Genomic DNA, 22,245 nt, shown 5'->3' on the forward strand with positions numbered 1-22,245 from the left:
GGGAGGTAAGACAGACATATGGGGAGGTAAGACAGACATGGGGAGTAACACATACACATGGGGAGGTAGGACATACACGTGGGGAGTAAACACACGTGGGGAGGTAAGACATACACGTGGGGAGGTAAGACATACACGTGGGAGGTAAGACAGACACACGTGGGGAGGTAAGACATACACGTGGGGAGGTGTAAGACATACACGGGGAGTGCAAGACATACACGTGGGGAGGTAAGACATACACGTGGGGAGGTAAGACATACACGTGTGGGAGGCAAAACATACACGTGGGGAGGTAAGACATACACGGGGAGGTAAGACATACACGTGGGGGAGGTAAGACATACACGGGGGAGGTAAGACATACACATGGGGAGGTAAGCAGACACATGGGGGGAGGTGTAAGACAGACACATGGGGAGGTAAGACAGACACATGGGGAGGTAAGACATACGCGTGGTGAGGTAAGCAGACACATGGGGGGAGGCAAGACAGCATCACATGGGGAGGTAAGACAGACACATGGGGAGGTAAGACATACGCGTGGGGAGGTAAGACAGACACATGGGGAGGTAAGACATACACGTGGGAGGTAAGAGACAGACTCATGGGGAGTGTAAGACATACACGTGGGGAGGTGTAAGATGACACGGGGAGGTAAGACATACACGGGAGGTAAGACAGACACGTGGGGAGGTAAAAGACAGACATATGGGGTGGTAAGACACACGTGGGGGAGTGCACATACACATGGGGAGGTAAGACATAATGTGGGGGAGGTAAGACAGACACATGGGGAGGTAAGACATACACGTGGGGAGGTAAGACAGACACATGGGGGAGGTAAGACAGACATATGGGGTGGTAAGACAGACACGTGGGGAGTAACACATACACATGGGAGGTAAGATAGACACATGGGGAGTAACACATACACGTGGGGAGGGTAAGCAAGATACACGGGGAGAAACATACACGTAGGGAGGTAAGACATACACGCGGGGAGGTAAGACAGACAAATGGGAGTAAATACATACACGTGGGAGGTAAGACAGACACATGGGGGAGGTAAGAAATACACGTGGGGAGAGGTAAGACAGACACGTGGGGAGGTAAGCATGCACACATGGGGAGGTAAGACAGACAAGTGGGAGTAAGACATACACGTGGGGAGGTGAGACATGACACATGGGGGAGGTAGCACATATTAATGGGAGTAAGACAGACACGTGGGGAGGTAAGACAGACACATGGGGAGTGTACAAGACAGACATATGGGGAGTAACACATACACGTGGGAGGTTAGGACAGACACATGGGGGAGCAACACATACACATGGGGAGGTAAGATAGGACACGTGGGGGAGTAAGACATACACGGGAGGTAAGACAGACACATGGGGAGCAAATAATATACCACATGGGGAGGTAAGACAGACACATGGGGAGGTAAGAGAGGACGCATGGGGAGTGTAAGAGAGACGCATGGGGAGTAACACACACTTGGGAAGTAAGACAGACACATGGGGGAGGTAAGAGACGCATGGGGAGTAACACATAGCCATGGGGAGGTAAGACAGACACATGGGGGAGGTAAGACAGACACATGGGAGGTAAGTCAGACACATGGGGAGTAAATACATACACATCAGGGAGGTAAGACAGACACATGGGGAGGTAAGACAGACACATGGGGGAGGTAAGACAGACACATGGGGAGTAAATACATACACATGGGGAGGTAAGACAGACACATGGGGAGTAACACATACACTTGAGGAGGTAAGACAGACACATGGGGAGTAAATACATACACTTGGGGAGTAAGACAGACACATGGGGAGTAACACATACACGTGGGGAGGTAAGACATTCACGTGGGGAGTAAAACATACACAAAAGTGGAGTGTAAAGACATACACGTGGGGAGGTAAGACAGACACATGGGGGAGTAAATACATACACGGGGAGGTAAGACTTACACGTGGGAGTAAAACATACACGTGGGGAGGTAAGCATACACATGGGGAGGTAAGACAGACATGGGGGAGTAACACATACACATGGGGAGGTAAGAGACACATGGGGGAGTAACACATACACATGGGGAGGTAAGACAGACATATGGGGAGCAAGAAAGACACATGGGGAGGTAAGATTAGACACATGGGTAGGAAAAGACAGACACATGGGGAGGTAATACAGACAGATGGGGAGTAAATTACTGCGACATGGGGAGGTAAGGCAGACACATGGGGAGGAAAAGACAGACACATGGGGAGGTAAGACAGACACATGGGGGAGTAAACACATTAATGGGAGGCAAGACAGACACATGGGGAGTAAACATACACGTGGGGAGGTAAGCACACACATGGGGAGTAAACACATACACATGGGGAGGTAAGACAGACACATGGGGAGGTAAGGACATTCCTCGTGTCTCTGCTGGTGTGTTTCCAGTGAAGCCGCAACCATCCAGCCTCCAGGAGCACCTGCCACCCAGCCTCCAGGAGCACCACACCCAGCCTCCGGGGCACCATCCAGCCTCCAGGAGCACCACACCTAGCCTCCGGGGCACCACACCAGCCTCCATAGGGCACCACCCAGCCTCCAGGAGCACCACCCAGCCTCCAGGAGTGCCCCACCCAGCCCAGGAGCACCACCCAGCCTCCAGGAGCACCACACCCAGCCTCCAGGGGCACCATCCAGCCTCCGGGGCACCCATCCAGCTCCAGGAGCACCACCCAGCCTCCTGGCAATTCATCCAGCCTCCAGGGGCACCATATCCAGCCTCCAGGGAGCAATCTCACCCAGCCTCCAGGAGTAACCACTCCAGCCTCCAGGAAGCACCATCCAGCCTCCGTGGCACCCATCCAGCTTCCGGGAGCACCATCCAGCCTCCAGGGAAACCAGGCAACCTCCAGGGGAAACCATATATCTAGCTTCCAGGAAAACCACACAGCCTCCGGGGCACCACTCAGTTTCCAGGAGCACCACCCAGTTTCCAGGAGCACCACCCAGCCTCCAGGGGCACCACCCAACCTCCAGGAGCACCACCCAGCCTCCAGGAGCAATCTCACCCAGCCTCCGGGGCACCCATCCAGCCTCCGTGGGCACCACCCAGCCTCCGGGAACACCCAGCCTCCAGGGAAACCAGGCAACCTCGAGGGAAACCATCTAGCTCCAGGAAAACCACACACTCCGGGGCACCACTCAGTTTCCAGGAGCACCACGCAGTTTCCAGGAGCACCACCTGTCCAGCACTACACCCAACCTCGGGGCACCACCCAGAATCCAGGAGCACCACCCAGTCCCTCCGAGCACCACCGGAGCCCAGGCACCACCCAGTCCTCCGGGAGCACCAATCGAGCCTCCGAGCACCACCCAGCCCAGGGGCACCATCCAGCCTCCGGGGCACCACTCCAACCCGGGGCACCACCCAGAATCCAGGAGCACCACCCAGTCCTCCGGGAGCACCACCCAGTCCTCCGGGAGCACCACCGAAAGCCTCCGAGCACCACCCAGTCCTCCGGGAGCACCACTGAGCCTCCGGGAGCACCACCCAGCTCCAGGGCACCATCCAGCCTCCGGGGGCACCACCCAGCCTCCGGGAGCACCACCCAGCCCAGGCCACCCACCCAGCCTCCAGCAGAGCACCACACCCAGCCTCCAGTAGCACCACCGAGCCTCCAGGGGCCACCACCCAGCCTCCGGGAGCACCACCCAGCCTCCAGGGGCACCATCCAGCCTCTCCGGAGCACCACCCAGCCTCCAGGAGCCCCACCCAGCCTCCAGGGCTACCACCACCCAGCCTCCAGGGGCACCCACCCAGCCTCCAGTAGCACCACCGAGCCTCCAGGGCCACAACCCAGCCTCCGGGAGCCACCACCCAGCCTCCAGGCCACCACCCAGCCTCCAGGAGCAATCTCACCGAGCCCAGGGCCACCACCCAGCCTCCAGGAGTGCCCACCGAGCCTCCAGGGCCACCCACCCAGCCTCCAGGGCCACCACACCCAGCCCTCCAGGGAGTACCCACCCAGCCTCCAGCGCCACCTCACCCAGCCTCCGGGGCACCACCGAGCCTCCGGGAGCAATCTCACCCAGCCTCCAGGAGTACCACCCAGCCCTCCGGTGAGCAATTCACCCAGCCTCCAGGAGTACCTCACACCCAGCCTCCAGGAGCACCCAGCCTCCAGGAGCACCCACCCAGCCTCCAGGAGCACCACCCAGCCTCCGGGAGCACCACCCAGCCCGAGGGCACCACCGAGCCTCCGGGACACCCTCACCCAGCTCCAGGAGTACCACCACCCAGCCTCCAGGAGCACCACCCAGCCCCTGGTGTGTGAGTACCACCCAGCCTCCAGGAGCACCACCCAGCCTCCAGGAGCGCACCCAGCCTCCAGGAGCACCACCCAGCTCCGGGAGCACCACCCAGCCTCCAGGAGCACCACCCAGCCTCCGGGAGCACCACCCAGCCTCCAGGAGCACCACCCAGCCTCCAGGGAGCACCCTACCCTGCCTGGGAGCACCCACCCAGCCTCCAGGGAGCACCACCCAGCCCAGGAGCAATCTCACCCAGCCTCCGGGAGCACCACCCAGCCTCCAGGAGCCCACCCAGTCGTGAGCAATTCACACCCAGCCTCCAGGAGCACCACCCAGCTTCCAGGAGCACCACCCAGCTCAGGAACACCACCCAGCTCCCGTGAACACCACACCCAGTCTCCAGGAGCACCACCCAGCCCAGGAGCACCACCCAGCCTCCCAGAGCACCACACCCAGCCTCCAGGAGCACCACCCAGCCTCCAGGAGCACCACCCAGCCTCCAGGAGCACCCACCCAGCCTCCCAGGAGCACCACCCAGCCTCTGAGCACCCTACCCAGCCTCCCCAGGGAGCACTCACCCAGCCTCTCTCCGGGGAGTACCACCCAGCCTCCAGGAGCACCATCCAGCCTCCAGGAGCACCACCAGCCTCCAGGAGCACCCTCACCCAGCCTCCAGAGCAATCTACCCAGCCTCCGGGAGCACCACCCAGCCTCCAGGAGCACTACCCAGCCTGGGAGCAATTGCCACCCAGGCCTCCTCCAGGAGGTCACCCAGCCTCCGGGAGCATCACCCAGCCTCCAGGAGCACCACCCAGCCTCCCAGGGAGCACCACCCAGCCTCCAGGAGCACCACCCAGCCTCCAGGAGCACCACTCCAGCCTCCAGGAGCACCACCCAGCCTCCGGGAGCAATTCACCCAGCCTCCAGGAGCACCACCCAGCCTCCGAGCATCACCCAGCCTCGAGGAGCACCATCCAGCCTCCAGGAGTTCACACCCAGCCTCCAGGAGCACCACCGAGCCTCCGGGAGTAATTCACCCAGCCTCCAGGGAGCACCACTCCAGCCTCCAGGAGCACCACCCACACTCCGGGAGCACCACTGAGCCTCCGGGAGCACCACCCAGCCTCCAGGAGCACCACCCAGCCTCCAGGAGCACCACCCAGCTCCAGGGGCACCACATCCAGCCTCCGGGGCACCACCCAGCCCTGAGCACCACCCAGCCTCCAGGAGCACCACCAGCCTCCAGGAGCACCACCCAGGCCCAGGGGCACCATCCAGCCTCCGGGGCACCCACCCAGCCTCCAGGAGCACCATCCAGCTCTCCAGGGTACCATCCAGCCTCCTGGGGCACCACTCCAGCCTCCAGGAGCACCATCCAGCCCCTCCGGGGCACCCACCCAGCCTCCAGGAGCACCACCCAGCCTCCAGGGCACCATCCAGCCCGCGGGCACCACCCAGCCTCCAGGAGCACCATCCAGCCTCCGGGCAATTCACATCACCCAGCCTGCAGGAGCACCACACCCAGCTCCGGGACCACCCAGCCCCCGGGAGCACCACCCAGCCTCCAGGAGCACCACCCAGCCTCCAGGAGTTAATTCACCTGTGTCTCCAGGAGCGCCACCCAGCTTCCAGGAGAGCACCCCACCCAGCCTCCGAACACCCACCCAGCCTCCGGGAGAGCACCACCCAGCCTCCAGGAGCACCACACCCAGCCTCCGGGGCACCCACCCAGCCTCCAGGAGCACCACCCAGCCTCCAGGAGCACCACCCAGCCTGGAGCACCACCCAGCCTCCGGGGCACCCACCCAGCCTCCCGGGAGCACCACCCAGCCTCCAGGAGCACCACCCAGCCTCCAGGAGCACCACCACCCAGCTCCGGGGCACCACCCAGCCTCCGGGAGCACCCTCACCCAGCCCAGGAGCAATCTCACCCAGCCTCCGGAACACCACCTGTTTCCGGAGCACCACACTCCAGCCTCCAGGAGCACCACCCAGGCCTGGGCACCCGCTACACCCAGCCTCCGGGAGCACCCACCCAGCCTCCAGGAGCACCACCCAGCCTCCAGGAACACCACTCAGGCCTCCGGGAGCACCACTCAGCCTCCGTGGGCACCCATCCAGCCTCCGGGGCACCCACCCAGCCCAGGGAGCACCATCCAGCCTCCGAGCACCATCCAGCCTCCGGGAGGGCACCACCCAGCCTCCGGGAGCACCACCCAGCCTCCAGGAGCACCATCCAGCCTCCAGGAGCACCACCCAGCCTCCAGGAGCACCATCCAGCCTCCAGGAGCACCATCCAGCCTCCGGGGGCACCACCCAGCCTCCGGGAGCACCACCCAGCCTCCGGGAGCACCACATCCAGCTCCGGGAGCACCCACCCAGCCCAGGAGCACCATCCAGCCTCCAGGAGCACCACCAGCCTCCAGGAGCACCACCCAGCCCCAGGAGCACCATCCAGCCTCCGGGGCACCACCCAGCCTCCGGGAGCACACCCAGCCTCCGGGAGCACCACCCAGCCTCCAGGGGCACCATCCAGCCTCCGGGGCACCACCCAGCCTCCAAGGACCACCCAGCCTCCGAGGCACCACCCAGCCTCCAGGAGCACCACCAGCCTCCAGGACACCACCAGCCTCGAGGAAACCACCCAGCCTCAGGAGCACCACCCAGCCTCCGGGAGCACCACCAGCCTCCAGGCACACCGGCACCACCCAGCCTCCAGCACCACCCACCTCCGGGGCACCACCAGCCGGGGCACCACCCAGCCTCCGGGAGCACCACCCAGCCCAGAGCACCACCCAGCCTCCGGGAGCACCACCCAGCCTCCGCCAGCAAGCACCACCAGCTCCAGGAGCACCACCCAGCCTCCGAGAGCACCACCAGCCTCCTCCGAGCACCACCCAGCCCAGGAGCACCATCCAGCCTCCAGGAGCAACCCAGCTCCGGGCACCACCCAGTTCGAGCACCACCCAGCCTCCAACCACCCAGCCTCCAGGAGCACCACCCAGCCTCCGGAGCCACCCCTCCAGAGCACCACCCAGCCCAGGAGCACCACCCAGCCTCCGAGAGCACCACCCAGCCTCCAGGAGCACCACCCAGCCTCCAGGAGCACCACCAGCCTCCCCACACCTCGGAGCACCACCCAGCCTCCAGGCACCACCACCCAGGAGCACCACCCAGCCTCCAGGAGCACCATCCAGCCTCCAGGAGCACCACATCCAGCCTCCGGGGCACCACCCAGCCTCCAGGAGCACCACCACCTCCCAAGCACCACCAGCCTCCGAGCCCACCCAGCCCCACACCAGCCTCCAGGAGCACCACCCAGCCTCCAGGAGCACCCCCAGCCTCCAGAGCACCATCCAGCTCCGGGGGCACCACCCAGCCTCCGAGCACCACCCAGCCTCCAGGCAAACCACCCAGCCCAGGGCACCACCCAGCCTCCGGAGCACCACCCAGCCCAGGAGCACCATCCAGCCTCCAGGAGCACCACCCAGCCTCCAGGAGCACCACCCAGCCTCCGGGCACCCACCACCCAGCCTCCGGGAGCACCACCCAGCCTCCGGACACCCCAGCCTCCGGGAGCACCACCAGCCTCCGGGGCACCATCCAGCCTCAGCACCACCCAGCCAGGGGCACCATCCAGCCTCCAGGCACCATCCAGCCGGGGCACCACCCAGCCTCCGGCAGCACCACCCAGCCCAAGAGCACCACCCAGCTCTGGAGCACCACCCGGCCTGGAGCACCACCAGCCCCGGGGGCATCCCCCAGCCTCCAAAAGCACCACCCAGCATCCAGGAGCACCACCCAGCCTCCACAGAGCACCACCCAGCCTGCTGGAGCACCACCCAGCCTCCAGGAGCACCATCCAGCCTCCAGGAGCACAACCCAGCTTCCAGGAGCACCACCCAGCCTCCAGGAACACCACCCAGCCTCCGAGACCACCACCAGCCTCCAGAAGCACCATCCAGCCTCTAGAGCACCACCCAGCCTCCAGGAGCACCACACCCAGCCTCCAGGAGCACCACCCAGCCTCCAGGAGCACCACCCAGCTTCCGGAAGAACCACCCAGCCTCCGGGAGCACCACCCAGCCTCCGGGGCATCCCCAGCCTCCAGGAGCACCACCCAGCCTCCAGGAGCACCATCCAGCCTCCGGGGCACCATCCAGCCTCCGAGCACCACCCAGCCTGAGCACCACGACGCCTCCGGGGCATCCCCAGCCTCCAGCCAAACCACCCAGCCTCCAGGTGCAGCATCCAGCCCAGCGACACCATCCACTCCAAGCACCATCCAGCCTCCGAGCACCATCCAGCCGGGGGCACCACCCAGCCTCCAGGAGCACCACCCAGCCTCCGGGAGCACCACCCAGCCTCCTGGAGCACCACCCAGCCCAGGAGCACCATCCAGCCTGGGGCACCACCCATCCTCCGGGAGCACCACCCAGCCTCGGGGAACCACCCATCCTCCGAGAGCACCACCCCCACCCCGGGGCATCCCAGCCTCCAGCAAACACCCAGCCATAGGAGCACCATCCAGCCTCCGGGGCACTGCACCCAGCCTCCGAGAGCACCATCCACCTCCAGGAGCGCGTCCACCCTCCTGAAACACCACCCAGCCTCCAGGAGCACCACCCAGCCTCCTGGAGCACCATCCAGCCCAGGAGCACCATCCAGCCTCGAGGGCACCACCACCCAGCCTGGAGCACCACCCAGCCTCCAGGAAAACCATCCAGCTCCAGGAAAACCCCAAGGCTCTGGGAGCACTACCCAGCCTCCGGAGGCACCTCCGAGCCTCCAGGAGCACCATCCAGCCTGGGGCACCATCCAGCCTCCGGGGCACCATCCAGCCTCCAGGAGCTCCACCCAGCCTCCTGGAGCACCATCCAGAACCAGGAAACCACCAGCCCAGGAACCACCCAGCCTCGGGAGCACCCAGCCTCCGCCCATCCAGCCTGGGCACCTTCCAGCCTCCGGAGGCCCACTCAGCCTCCGGGGCACCACCCAGCCTCCCTGGGCACCATCCAGCCTCAGCATCATCCAGGGCCAGGGCCCATCCAGCCCAGGAAACCACAGCCTCACAGGTGCACCCTCGGCCTCCAACCCCAGCCCAGGAAACCAGAGCCCCCACCACCAAAGAAACCATCCAGCTCCAGGAGACCACCCAGCTCCGGCGGCACCATCCAGCCTCCGGGCACCTTTCCAGCCTCCGGGAGGCCCATCACCTGAGCCGGGCACCATCCAGCCTCCTGCACCATCCAGCCCGGCATCATCCAGCCTGGGGCACCATCCAGCCTCAAGGAAACCACACAGCCTCAGGGCCGGGCACCCCAGCCCAGGAAACCCGGCAGCCTCCAGGGAAACCACACAGCCTCCAGGAACCATCCAGCCTCCAGGAGCACCCCCCAGCCTGGGAGCACCCAGCCCCGGAGCACTACCCAGCACCGGGCACCAGCCAGTTCCGGGGCACCATCCAGCCTCCTGGGCACCATCCAGCCTCCATGGGCATCATCCAGCCTCGGGGCACCCATCCAGCCTCCAGGAAACCAGCCCAAGGTGCACCCGGCCGGGGCACCTCCCCAGCCCAGTGAGGCCGAAACCACACAGCCTCCAGGAAACCATCAGCCCAGGAGCACCACCCAGCCTCCAGGAGCACCCAGCCTCCAGGAGCACCACCCAGCCCTGGAAGAACCACCCAGCCTCCTGGAGCACCACCCAGCCTGGGCACCACCCAGCCTCCAGGAGCACCACCAGCCTGGGAGCACCATCCAGCCCTGGGGCACCATCCAGCCTCTGAGCACCACCCAGCCTCCTGGAGCACCACGAGCCTCCGAGAATCCCCAGCCCACAGCCAAACCACCCAGCCTCCAGGGGCAGCATCCAGCCTCCAGCAACACCATCCAGCCTGGGGCACCATCCAGCCTGGGGGCACCATCCAGCGCTGGGGGCACCACCCAGCCTCCGGAGCATCACCCAGCCTGAGCACCACCCAGCCTCCAGGAGCACCAACCAGCCTCCAGGAGCACCACATCCAGCCTGGGGGCACCCACCCATCCTCCGGGAGCACCACCCAGGCTTCAGGGGAACCACCCATCCTCCGAGAGCACCACCCAGCCTCGGGGCATCCCCAGCCTCCAGCAAAAACACTCCAGCCAATAGGAGCACCATCCAGCCTCCGGGGCTCACCCAGCCTCCGAGAGCACCATCCACCTCCAGGAGCGCCGTCCACCTCCCTGAAACACCACCAGCCTCCAGGAGCCCACCCAGCTCCTGAGCACCATCCAGCCTCCAGTTGCACCATCCAGCCTGGGAGGCACCACCCAGCCTCCGGGAGCACCACCCAGCCTCCAGGAAAACCATCCAGCTTCCAGGAAACCCCATAGCCTCTGGGAGCACCACCCAGCCTCCGGAGCACCTCCCAGCCTCCAGGAGCACCATCCAGCCTCCGGGGGCACCATCCAGCCTGGGGGCACCATCGAGCCTCCAGGAGCTCCACCCCAGCCTCCTGAGCACCATCCAGAATGCAGGGAAACCACCCAGCCTCCAGGAAACTCACCCAGCCTCCGGGAGCACCGCACCCAGCCTCCGGCGGGCACCATCCAGCCTGGGGGCATCCTTCGGCCCGGAGGCGCCTCCGGGCACCATCCAGCCTCCGGGCACCATCCAGCCTCCATATCCACTCCGGGGCACCATCCAGCCCAGGAAACCACACAGCCTCAAGGTGCACCTCGGCCTCCTGGGCACCTCCCAGCTCCAGGAAACCAGGCAGCCCCAGGAAACCACACAGCCTCAAGAAACCATCCAGCCTCCAGGAGCACACCCAGCCTCCGGCGGGCACCATCCAGCCTCCGGGGCAACTTCCCAGCCTCGTGAGGCTCCATCGAGCCTGGGGCACCATCCAGCCTCCTTGGGCACCATCCAGCCTCCTGGGCATCATCCATGCCTCCGGGGCACCACATCCAGCCCTCAAGGAAACCACACAGCCTCAAGGTGCACCCTCGGCCTCTGGGGGCACCTCCCAGCTTCCAGGGAAACCAGGCAGCCTCTAGGGAAACCACACAGCCTCCAGGGAAACCCATCCAGCCTCCAGGAGCACCCCCCAGCCTCCGGGAGCACCTCCAGCCTGGGAGACCACCCAGCCTCCGGGGGCACCAGCCACCTCCGGGGCACCATCCAGCCTCCTTGGGCACCATCCAGCCTCCATGGGCATCATCCAGCCTCCGGGGCACCATCCAGCCCAGGGAAACCACAGCCTCAAGGCACCTCGGCCTCCGGGGCACCCCCCAGCCCAGGAAACCAGGCAGCCTCAGGGAAACCACACAGCCTAGGGGAAACCATCCAGCCTCCAGGAGCACCACCCAGCTCTGGAGCACCACCCAGCCTCTAGGAGCACCACCCAGCCTCCGGAAGCACCACCCAGCCTCCAGGGAGCGCCATCCAGCCTCCAGGAACACCATCCAGCCTCCTGGGGCACCATCCAGCTTCCAGGAACACCATCCAGCCTCCGGGAACACACCCAGCCTCCAGGAGCACCACCCAGCCTCCAGGAGCATCCAGCCTCCAGCAGCACCACATCCAGCCTCCGGGGGCACCATCCAGCCTCCGAGGGCACCATCCAGCCGCTGGGGGCACCACCCAGCCTGGGAGCACCACACCCACCTGGGAGCACCACCCACCAGGACACCATCCAGCCTCCGGGCACCACATGCAGCCTGGGGCACCATCGAGCCTCCAGGAGCCCACCCAGCCTCCTGGAGCACCATCCAGCCTCCAGGAAACCACCCAGCCTCCAGGAAACCACCAGCCTCAGGGAGCACCACCCAGCCTCCGGGCACCATCCAGCCTGGGCACCTTCCAGCCCAGAGGCTGCATCGAGCCTCCGGGGCACCATCCAGCCTCCCTACCATCCAGCCTCCAGGAGCGCCATCCAGCCTCCAGGAACACCAGCCAGCCTCCAGGAGCACCACCCAGCCTCCTCGAGCACCACCCAGCCTCCGGGGGCACCTCCCAGCCTCCGGGAGCACAACCCAGCCTCCGGAAGCACAACCCATCCTCCAGGAGCACCATCTTTCCTCCGGGGGCTTTACCCAGGCTCCGGGAGCACCATCCACCCTCCAACCCAGCCTCCAGGAGCACCACCCAGCCTCCAGGAGCACCACCCAGCCTCCAGGAGCACCATCTTTCCTCCGGGGGCTTTACCCAGGCTCCGGGAGAACCATCCACCCTCCAGGAGCACCATCCAGCCTCCGGGGGCACCACCCAGCCTGGAGTACCACCCAGCCCAGGAGCACCATCCAGCCTCCAGGAGCACCACCCAGCCTCCAGGAGCACCATCCGGCCTCCAGGAGCACCATCCAGCCTGGGGCACCACCCAGCCTCCTGAGCACCACCCAGCCTCCAGGAGCGCCATCCAGCTTCAAAGAACACCAGCCAGCCTCCAGGAGCACCACCAAGACTCCAGGAGCACCATCCAGCCTCCAGCAGCACCATCCAGCCTCCGGGCACCATCCAGCCTCCGGGGCACCATCATCCAGGCCTCAGGGGCACCATCCAGCTGCCGGGGGCACCACCCAGCCTCCAGCACCACCCAGCCCAAGAGCACCACCCAGCCTGGGAGCACCACCCGGCCTCCGGGGAGCACCACCCACCTGGGGCATCCCCTGCCTCCAGAAGCACCACCCAGCGTCCAGGAGCACCACCCAGCATCCAGGCGCACCTCCCAGCCTCCTGGAGCACCCACCCACCTTCCAGGAGCACCATCCAGCCTCCAGGAGCACAACCCAGCCTCCAGGAGCACCCACCCAGCTTCCAGAGCACCACCCAGCCCAGGAACACCACCCAGCCCGGGACCACCACCCAGCCTCCAGCACCATCCAGCCCAGGAGCACCACCCAGCCCAGGAGCACCACCCAGCCGCCAGGAGCACCATCCAGCCTACAAGAGCACCACCCAGCCTGGAAGCACCACCCAGCCCAGGAGCACCACCCAGCCTCCGGGGCATCCCCAGCCTCCAGGAGCACCACCCAGCCTCCAGGAGCACCATCCAGGCCTCCGGGGCACCATCCAGCCTCCGGGAGCACCAACCAGCCTCCTGGAGCACCACCAAGCCTCAGGGGGCATCCCCCAGCCTCCAGTTAAACCACCCAGCCTCCAGGAGCACCATCCAGCCTCCCGGGGCTTCATCCACCCTCCAGGAGCACCTTCCAACTTCCGGGGGCACTACCCAGCCTCCGGGAGCACCATCCCGCCGCCAGAATCGCAATCCAGCCTCCACGAACACCAGCCAACCTCCAGGAGCACCACCCAGCCTCCGGGAGCACTACCCAGCCTCCAGGAGCACCATCCAGCCTCCGGGCGCATCCCCCAGCTCAGGGCACCACCCAGCCTCCAGGAGCACCATCCAGCCTTCGGGGGCACCACCCATCCTCCGGGAGCACCACCCAGGCTTCGGGGGCACCACCCATCCTCCGAGAGCACCACCCAGCCTCCGGGGGCATCCCCCAGCCTCCAGCAAAAACACCCAGCCACTAGGAGCACCATCCAGCCTCCGGGGGCTTCACCCAGCCTCCGAGAGCACCATCCACCCTCCAGGAGCGCCGTCCACCCTCCTGAAACACCACCCAGCCTCCAGGAGCACCACCCAGCCTCCTGGAGCACCATCCAGCCTCCAGTTGCACCATCCAGCCTCCGAGGGCACCACCCAGCCTCCGGGAGCACCACTCAGCCTCCAGGAAAACCATCCAGCCTCGGGGGCACCACCCAGCCTCCAGGGCACCCAACCTCAGGAGCACCATCCAGCCGCCAGGAGCACCCATCAGCCTCCAGGGGAGTTCCTGCCCAGCCTCCGAGCACCATCCACCCACTCCAGAGCGCCATCCACCCTCCAGGAATATCATCCAGCCTCCAGGAACAACCACCCACCCTCCTGGAGCACCACCCAGCCGCCAGGGAGCACCATCCAGCCTCCGAGGGGCACCACCCAGCCTCCGGGAGCACCACCCAGCCGCCAGGAGCATCCAGCCTCCGAGGGCACCACCCAGCCTCCGGGAGAACCAAGCCCAGCCTCAGGGAGCCACCACCCAGCCGCCAGGAGCACCATCCCTCCAGGAACACCACCCAGCCGCCAGGAGCACCACCCAGCCGCCAGGAAGCCATCCAGCCTCCAGGAGCACCACCCAGCCTCAGGAAAAGCAACCAGCTTCAGGAAAATCTCACAGCCTCTGGGAGCACCACTCAGCCTCAGGGCACTGCCTCCCAGCCTTCAGGAGCATCATCCAGCCTCAGGGCACCATCCAACCTCCAGGGGCACCTCCCAGCCTTCAGGAGCACCACCCAGCCTCGGGAGCACCACCCAGCCTCAGGGGCACCTCCAGCCTTCAGGAGCATCATCCAGCCTCAGGGGCTGCATCCAGCCTCGGGGGCACCTCCCCAACCTTCGGGAGCACCACCCCGCCTCGGGAGCACCACCCAGCCTCGAGAACTGCCACCCAGCCTCCAGGAGCACCATCCAGCCTCCAGCAAACCATCCAGCCTCGGGAGGCACCACCCAGCCTCCGGGAGTACCACCAGCCTCCGGGGCACCACCCAGCCTCCGGGAGCACCATCAACCTCAGGAGCACCACCCAGCCTCCAGGAGCAGCATCCAGCCTCAGGAGCACCACCCAGCTTCAGAACACCTTCCAGCATCCAGGAGCACCACACCCAGCTTCCAGGAACACCATCCAGCCTCAGGAGGCACCACCCAGCCCCAGAACACCATCCAGCTGGGAGCACCACCCAGCCTCCAGGAGCGCCATCAGCTTCAAGGGGTACCATCCAGCCTTCAGGGCACCATCCAGCTTCAGGAACACCATCCAGCCTCGGGAACTGCTACAGCCTCCAGGAGCACCACCCAGCCTCCAGGAGGCCTGCCCAGCCTCTGGGGGCACCATCCAGCACCTCAGGGCACCACTTAGCTTGGGGCACCATCAGCCTCCGAGGGGGCACCATCCAGCTTCCAGGGAGCACCATCAGCCTCCGGGGTACCACACCCAGCCTCCAGGGAGCACCACCAGCCTCCAGGCAGCATCCATATCAACAGCACCATCCAGCCTCCGGGGGCACTATCCAGCCTCCGAGGGCACCATCCAGCCGCTGGGGGGGGCACCACCCAGCCTCAGGAGCACCACAGCCTCCGGAGCACCATCCAGCCTCGGGAGCACCACCCAGCCTCCAGGGCAATCGCTTCAGGAACCATCCAGCCTCAGGGTCACCATCCAGCTTCCAGGAACACCATCCAGCCTCCAGGAACACCACCCAGCCTCCCAGAGAGCACCACCCCAGCCTCCAGGAGCAGCATCAGCCTCCAGCAGCACCATCCAGCCTCCGGGGGCACCATCCAGCCTCCGAGGCACCATCCAGCCGCTGGGGGCACCACCCAGCCTCCGGGAGCACCACCCAGCCTCGGAATACCGCAGCCTCCAGGGGCACCATCCAGCCTCAGGAACACCAGCCAGCCTCAGGAGCACCACCTAGCCTCCAGGAGCTGCCATCAGCCTCCAGCAGCACCATCCAGCTTCGGGAACACCAGCTAGCCTCAGGGGTACCACCCAGCCTCAGAAGCACCATCCAGCCTCCAGCCTCACCATCAGCCTCCGGAAGCACCATCCACCCTCCAGGAGGCGCCGTCACCCTCCAGGAACACCACCCAGCCTGCAGAAGCACCACCCAGCCTCCTGGAGCACCATCCAGCCTCCGAGGCACTACCCAGCCTCAGGGAAATATCCAGCTTCCCGAGAGGAAAACCCCACAGCCTCTGGGAATCACCCACTCAGCCTCCGGGGGCATCTCCCAACCTCCAGGCACCATCCAGTCTCCCGGGGGCACCATCCAGCCTCAGGGGCACCATGAGCCTCAGAAGCACCATCCAGCCTCCAGGAGGCATCACCCAGCCTCCAGGAGCACCGTCCAACCTCAGGAGCATACCATCCAGCTTCGAGAACACCAGCCAGCCTCAGGGAGCACCACCCAGCCTCCAGGAGCACCATCCAGCCTCCAGGAGCACAGCCCAGCTTCCAGGAGCACCATCCAGCCTCCAGAGCACCACAGCCTCCAGAGGCACCATCCAGCCTCAGGAGCACCACCCAACCTCCAGGAGCAGTCCAAACTCAGGAGCACAGCCCAGCTTCCAGGAGCACCATCCAGCCTCCAGAGCACCACCCAGCTTCCGGAAGCACCACCCAGCCGCCGGGAGCACCACCCAGCCTCGGGGGCATCCCCAGCCTCCAGGAGCACCGCAGCTGCTCAGGAGCACCATCCAGCCTCGGGGGCACCATCCAGCCTCGGGACCACCACCCAGCCTCCCTGGGCACCACCCAGCCTCAGGAGCACCACCCAGCCTCCAGGAGCACAGCCCAGCCTCCAGGCGCAGCATCAGCCTCCAGCAGCACCATCAAGCCTCGAGGCACCATCCAGCCTCCGGGGGCTTCACCCAGCCTCCGAGCACCATCCAGCCTCCAGGAGCGCCGTCCACCCTCAGGAACACCACCCAGCCTCCCAGGAGCACCACCCAGCCTCCTGGAGCACCATCCAACCTCCAGGAGCACCATCCAGCCTCGAGCACCACCCAGCCTCGGGAGCACCATCCACCCTCAGAAAACCATCCAGCTTCCAGGAAAACCCCACACAGCCTCTGGGAGTACCACTCAGCCTCGAGGGGGCACCTCCCAGCCTCAGGAGCACCATCCTGCCTCCGGGGGCACCATCCAGCCTCCCGGGGCACCATCCAGGCCTCCAGGGCCTGGCCTCCTGGAGCACAAAGCAAAATCAGGAAACCACCCAGCCTCCAGAAAGTACAGCCTCGGGAGCACCACCCAGCCTCGGGCACCATCCAGCCTCGGGGGCAAATTCCCGGCCTCGGAGAAATCATCACTCTCAGAGGCACATCCAGCCTCCTTGCGCACCATCCAGCCTCGGAGGTATCATCCAACCTCAGGGCACCATCCAGCACTCAGGGAAACCACACAGCCTCAGGGTACACCCCCTCGGCCTCGAGGCACCTCCCAGCTTCCAGGAAACCAGGCAGCCTCAGGAAACCACACAGCCTCCAAAAGCCATCCAGCCTCCAGAGCACCGCAGCCTCCGGGAGCACCCAGCCTCGGGAGGCACTACCCAGCCACGGGGCACCATCCAGCCTCCAGGGGGCCACCACCTCCCAGCCTCCTTGGGCACCATCAGCCTCCAGGGGCACCACCCAGCCTCCAGGAGCACCACCCAGCCTCCGGGGCACCATCCAGCCTCCTTGGTCACCATCCAGCCTCCGGGGCATCGTCCCGCAGCCACCGGGGGCACCATCCAACTCGGGGCACCATCCAGCCTCCTTGGGCACCATCCAGCCTCAGGAGCACCACCCAGCCCCTCCGGGGGCACCATCCAGCCTCCTTAGGCACCATCCAGCATCGGGGGCATCATCCCAGCCACCGGGGGCACCACCCAACCTCCAGGGGCACCATCCAGCCTCCTTGGGCACCATCAGCCTCTGGAGCACTACCCACACCACCGGGGGCACCATCCAGCCTCGGGGGCACCATCCAACCTCGCCGGGCACCATCCAGCCTCAGGGCACCACGCTACCAGGGAGCACCCAGCCTCAGGAGCCACCACCCAGCCTCCAGAGGCTGTCAGCCTCAGGGGCACCACCCAGCCTCCGGGGGCACCATCCCAGCCTCCTTGGGCACCATCCCGGCCTCCGGGGCACCATCCAGCCTCAGGGCACCATCAGCCTCCGGGGCATCATCCCCCCCTCCGGGGCACCATCCAGCTACTCAGGGCACCATCCAGCCTCGGGGCATCATCCCGCCTCAGGGGCACCATCAGCCTCCCAGGAAACCACACAGCCTCAAGGTGCACCCTCGGCACTCGAGGCAGCACCTCCCAGCCTCCAGGAGCACCACCTACAGCCCCCTCCAGGAGCACCATCCAGCCTCCAGCAGCACCACCCAGCCTCCTGGAGCACCATCCAGCCTCAGCAGCACCATCAGCTCCAGAACACCAGCCAGCCTCAGGCGCACCACCCCAGCCTCCAGGGGCACCATCAGCCTCCAGCAGCACCATCCCAGCCTCGGGGGCACCATCCAGCCTCCGTGAGCTAAGCAACCAGCCTCCAGGGGCACCATCCAGCCTCGGGGCACCATCCAGCCTCCGGGGGCACCACTGCCAGCCTCCGGGGCACCACCCAGCCTCAGGGGCACCATCCAGCCTCAGGGGCACCATCCATCCTCGGGGAACACCATCCGAGCCTCAGGAGCTCCCTTAACCTCCTGGATCACCATCCAGCCTCAGGTAAACCACCCAGCCTCCAGGGGAAACCACCCAGCCTCAGGAGCTACAGCCTCAGGGAGCTACTACCCAGCCTCGGGGGCACCATCCAGCCTCCAGGAAACCACTTAGCCTCGGGGGGCACCATCCAGCCTCCAGGGAATCACCCAGCCTCCAGGAAACCATCCAGCCTCCAGGGAAACCATCAGCCCCTCGGGAGCACCATCCAGCCTCAGGAGCACTACCCCGGCTCTCTCCAGGGCACCACCCAGCCTCCAGGGGGCACCATCCAGCCTCAGGGGCACCATCCATCCTCCGGGGAGCACCATCCAGAACCTCCAGGAGCTCCACCCAACCTCCTGGATCTGTCAACCTCAGGTAAACCACCCAGCCTCAGGGGAAACCACCCAGCCTCCGGGAGCACCACCCAGCCTCCGGGAGCACTACCCAGCCTCAGGGGCACCATCCAGCCTCAAACCACCCAGCCTCGGGGCACCATCCAGCCTCAGGGAATCACCCCAGCCTCAGGAAGCCTCCAGCCTCAGGAAACCATCCAGCCTCGGGAGCACCATCCAGCCTCCAGAGCACTGCCCAGCCTCCGGGGCACCACATGTACTTCTCGGGGGCACCATCCCAACCTCGCCCAGGCACCATCCAGCCCAGAATCATCATCCAGCTTCCGGGGACAGCATCCAGCCTCGGGAACCACACAGCCTCAGGTGCACCCTCGGCCTCGGTACCTCCCAGCTTTCCAGGAAGCCAGGCAGCCCTGCGAGGGCACCTCCCAGCCTCGGGACACCACCCAGCTTCGGGAAGCACCCCACAACCTCAGGGCACCACCCAGCCTCAGGGAAATGCCCACAGCCTCAAGGGGCACCCCCCGGCCTCCCAGGCACCTCCCAGCTTCCAGGGTAGGCAGCCTCCAGGGAAACCACCCGGCCTCCAGGGCTGCCAGCCTCGGGGGAGCACCACCCAACCCGGGGAGGCACCACAGCCTCTGGGGGCACCATCCAGACTCCTTGGGCACCATCCAGCCTCCGGGGGCATCATCCAGCCTCAGGGGCACCACTAACCTCAGAAACCACACAGCTTCCAAGGGGCACCCTCGGCCTCGGGGCACCTCCAGCTTCCAGGAAAACCAAGGCAGCCTGCGGGGGCACCTCCCAGCCTCCAGGGGCCACCACCCAGCTTTCCTGGGCACCACCTTGTACTCAGGGAGCACTACCCAGCCTCCGGGGCACCACCCCTCAGGGGCACCACCCAGCCTCAGGGGCACCACGCAGCCTCAGGGGGCACCACCCAGCCTCAGGAGCACCACCCGGCCTCCAAGGCACCCGCAGCCTCCGGGAGCACCATTTAGCCTCGGGGCACCACCCAGCCTCGGGGCACCACCCCAGCCTCAGGGCACCACCCAGCCTCTGGGAGCACCACCCAGCCTCCAGGAGCACCACCCAGCTTCCAGAGCTGCAACCTCCAGGGGCACCACCCAGCCTCCCGGGGTGCACCGCACCAACCTCAGGAGCCTACCCACCCTTTCTGAGCACCACCCAGTCTCCACGAGCACCTCCCAGCCTCCAGCAGCTACCACGAAACCTCAGGAGTAGCACAGTATTATGCGTCTTCCATGTTTAAATATAAAGTACTGTTGAAATACTTTTAGGAACAGCATGGTAAACAGAGACATTAATCCCCAGAAAAAGTTATAAAGCAAATAAAGAGAGCTGCTATTTTCTTTATTGTCATTATACTCCGGTTGTTCAAGAACACAGATAGTTTCGTCATAAGTACAGTGTTTCCGGTGGTTCAACTCTCAGAAATGCCAGTTAAGGAGACGGCACTCCTTGTCACTTTTATTCGAAGTTGAATAATTCCTAGATGATGGATAAAATAGGTGGGTCTGTCTGTATCTATTCTAGATTGAGCTATACAATCTTTTGGGTAAAAACTCATCCTTCTCTAACATTTATATACATATGAAGACTACCTTTGCATTGCTGAGGCAAAGCAAAAATGTTGGAGATCAACGGATTAAAAAAATTAAGCATTGGATATACGGTGTATTGTATCGACTCAGAAGATGAAGTTAAAAACAGCATAATCTTTTCCACTACCCGGACATATATAGTGCGATTTTTTATTTATTTTTTATGAAGCTCCAACCCCTCCTACGTCGGATACTAACTGTATTATTTTTTAACAGCATTTACTGTATAACTAGCGACAAATTACTAACTCTACCTCGGGTATGTTTTGAGGACGACTCCCAGCTTACGTCCACTGACTACTATCAATACAACTTCTTCATCTACAACAATATTATACTTCATCCACTACACCATAACACTACAACAACTATACTATCATCTACGTTACATCCACTACACAATTACACAACAACAACTTCTCTAACTATACTACTTCCTCCAGCACTTTCATCTATCCTACACCTACTACCTATCATCTACGCTACATCCCTATATCCTGATTATTACACTAAATAGGGATAATTACCTAATATCGATAACTTCTATGTATCTTTTTTAACCTTCTAACTGGTCCACAGGCCATCGTACAGTTTATCATATTAGGTATACATGGAAATGTTTCAGAAACAAAAATTAAACTGACTTAACCTAACTTAATGAATATTATAACTCAATAATTATTTCTGTACTTTTAAACACAGGATGATAAATCATATGATATTATAATATATTCTCAAATGTAAATATCAATATAAGCATCGGTCAAACACTAATAAATTTAAAGGTGCCAAAACAACAGTAGAACATAAACTATACATATGAGAGGAAAACAAATACCATAGTGATAAGTGAAAGTAATAAATAACTAAATAAACCCTGAAACTAATTATATATGTTACGATGTTCTTTGTCTTCTATATTATATATTACTTATATTAAGTTATATGGTTACTGCAGCACATTCTCATTACATAAATTGAAACACACACACACACACACACACACACACACACACACACACACACACACACACACATATACAATATGTATGTGTTGGTATAATATTACTGCACTTCAACAACTAAGGTTTTTAAAAGGCATATACTAAATTAAGTAAATATATTAGGCATCAACAATTAAAAGTGAGAGAAATACATAGAGTGGTCTGGCATACACAACGAAGGTGGAATTTGGGGGTTGTCCCTTGGGTCTCTCCCTCCCTCCTGAGCCTCAATAGGTAGAAGAACCACCGCACAAGAGGCTCGTCTGAAGTATGTGGGGGCGCTCTACAGGGCAAACCTGAACATAAGGGACCGGCCTAGGCACGATCCCAGTTTTTATCATAGAGTTGAAAGTGGTCTGGTTATTTTTGGCCAAGGATGGTGAGGTGAAGATAGTGTAAGCATCCACTATTAGGAATTGAAGCAATATTGAGTAGTGGGTGGAGTGTTAGTGGAGTGTAGGTGATAGTGGGGTGAATAGTGTAGGTGATAGTTTATGCAGTGGTCCTTAAACTGGGAGGCGGTCAGAGAGAGAGAAAAAGTCAGGTCAGGAACTGAACGCGTCTTATACACGATTGCTCCATCCCTCCTACTCTATGGAACCAAGGGTTGCATCAGGGGTGTGGGGGGATCTAGGATATATGCAG

General features: G+C 63.2%; 1 protein-coding gene across 1 annotated transcript; it reads left to right on the forward strand.

Annotated features, from left to right (window-relative positions):
• Window positions 1-2,231: 2,231 nt before the first annotated feature.
• Window positions 2,232-19,997, forward strand: LOC121865637 (proline-rich protein 36-like; the record flags this gene model as incomplete). The annotated part of the gene is made up of 11 exons (XM_042365158.1): window positions 2,232-2,239; window positions 2,772-2,916; window positions 3,088-3,576; window positions 3,876-4,134; window positions 9,175-9,904; window positions 10,780-11,617; window positions 14,836-15,564; window positions 15,647-16,236; window positions 16,701-17,459; window positions 17,732-18,198; window positions 18,475-19,997. Coding segments are annotated over exons 1-11 (6,537 nt in total), but the record flags the coding sequence as incomplete, so codon positions are not given.
• Between the last annotated feature and the right edge of the window lie 2,248 nt (window positions 19,998-22,245).

This window comes from Homarus americanus, unplaced genomic scaffold (genome assembly GCF_018991925.1).
Source record: "Homarus americanus isolate GMGI-L3 unplaced genomic scaffold, GMGI_Hamer_2.0 scaffold35402, whole genome shotgun sequence".
Lineage (NCBI taxonomy): Eukaryota > Metazoa > Arthropoda > Malacostraca > Decapoda > Nephropidae > Homarus > Homarus americanus.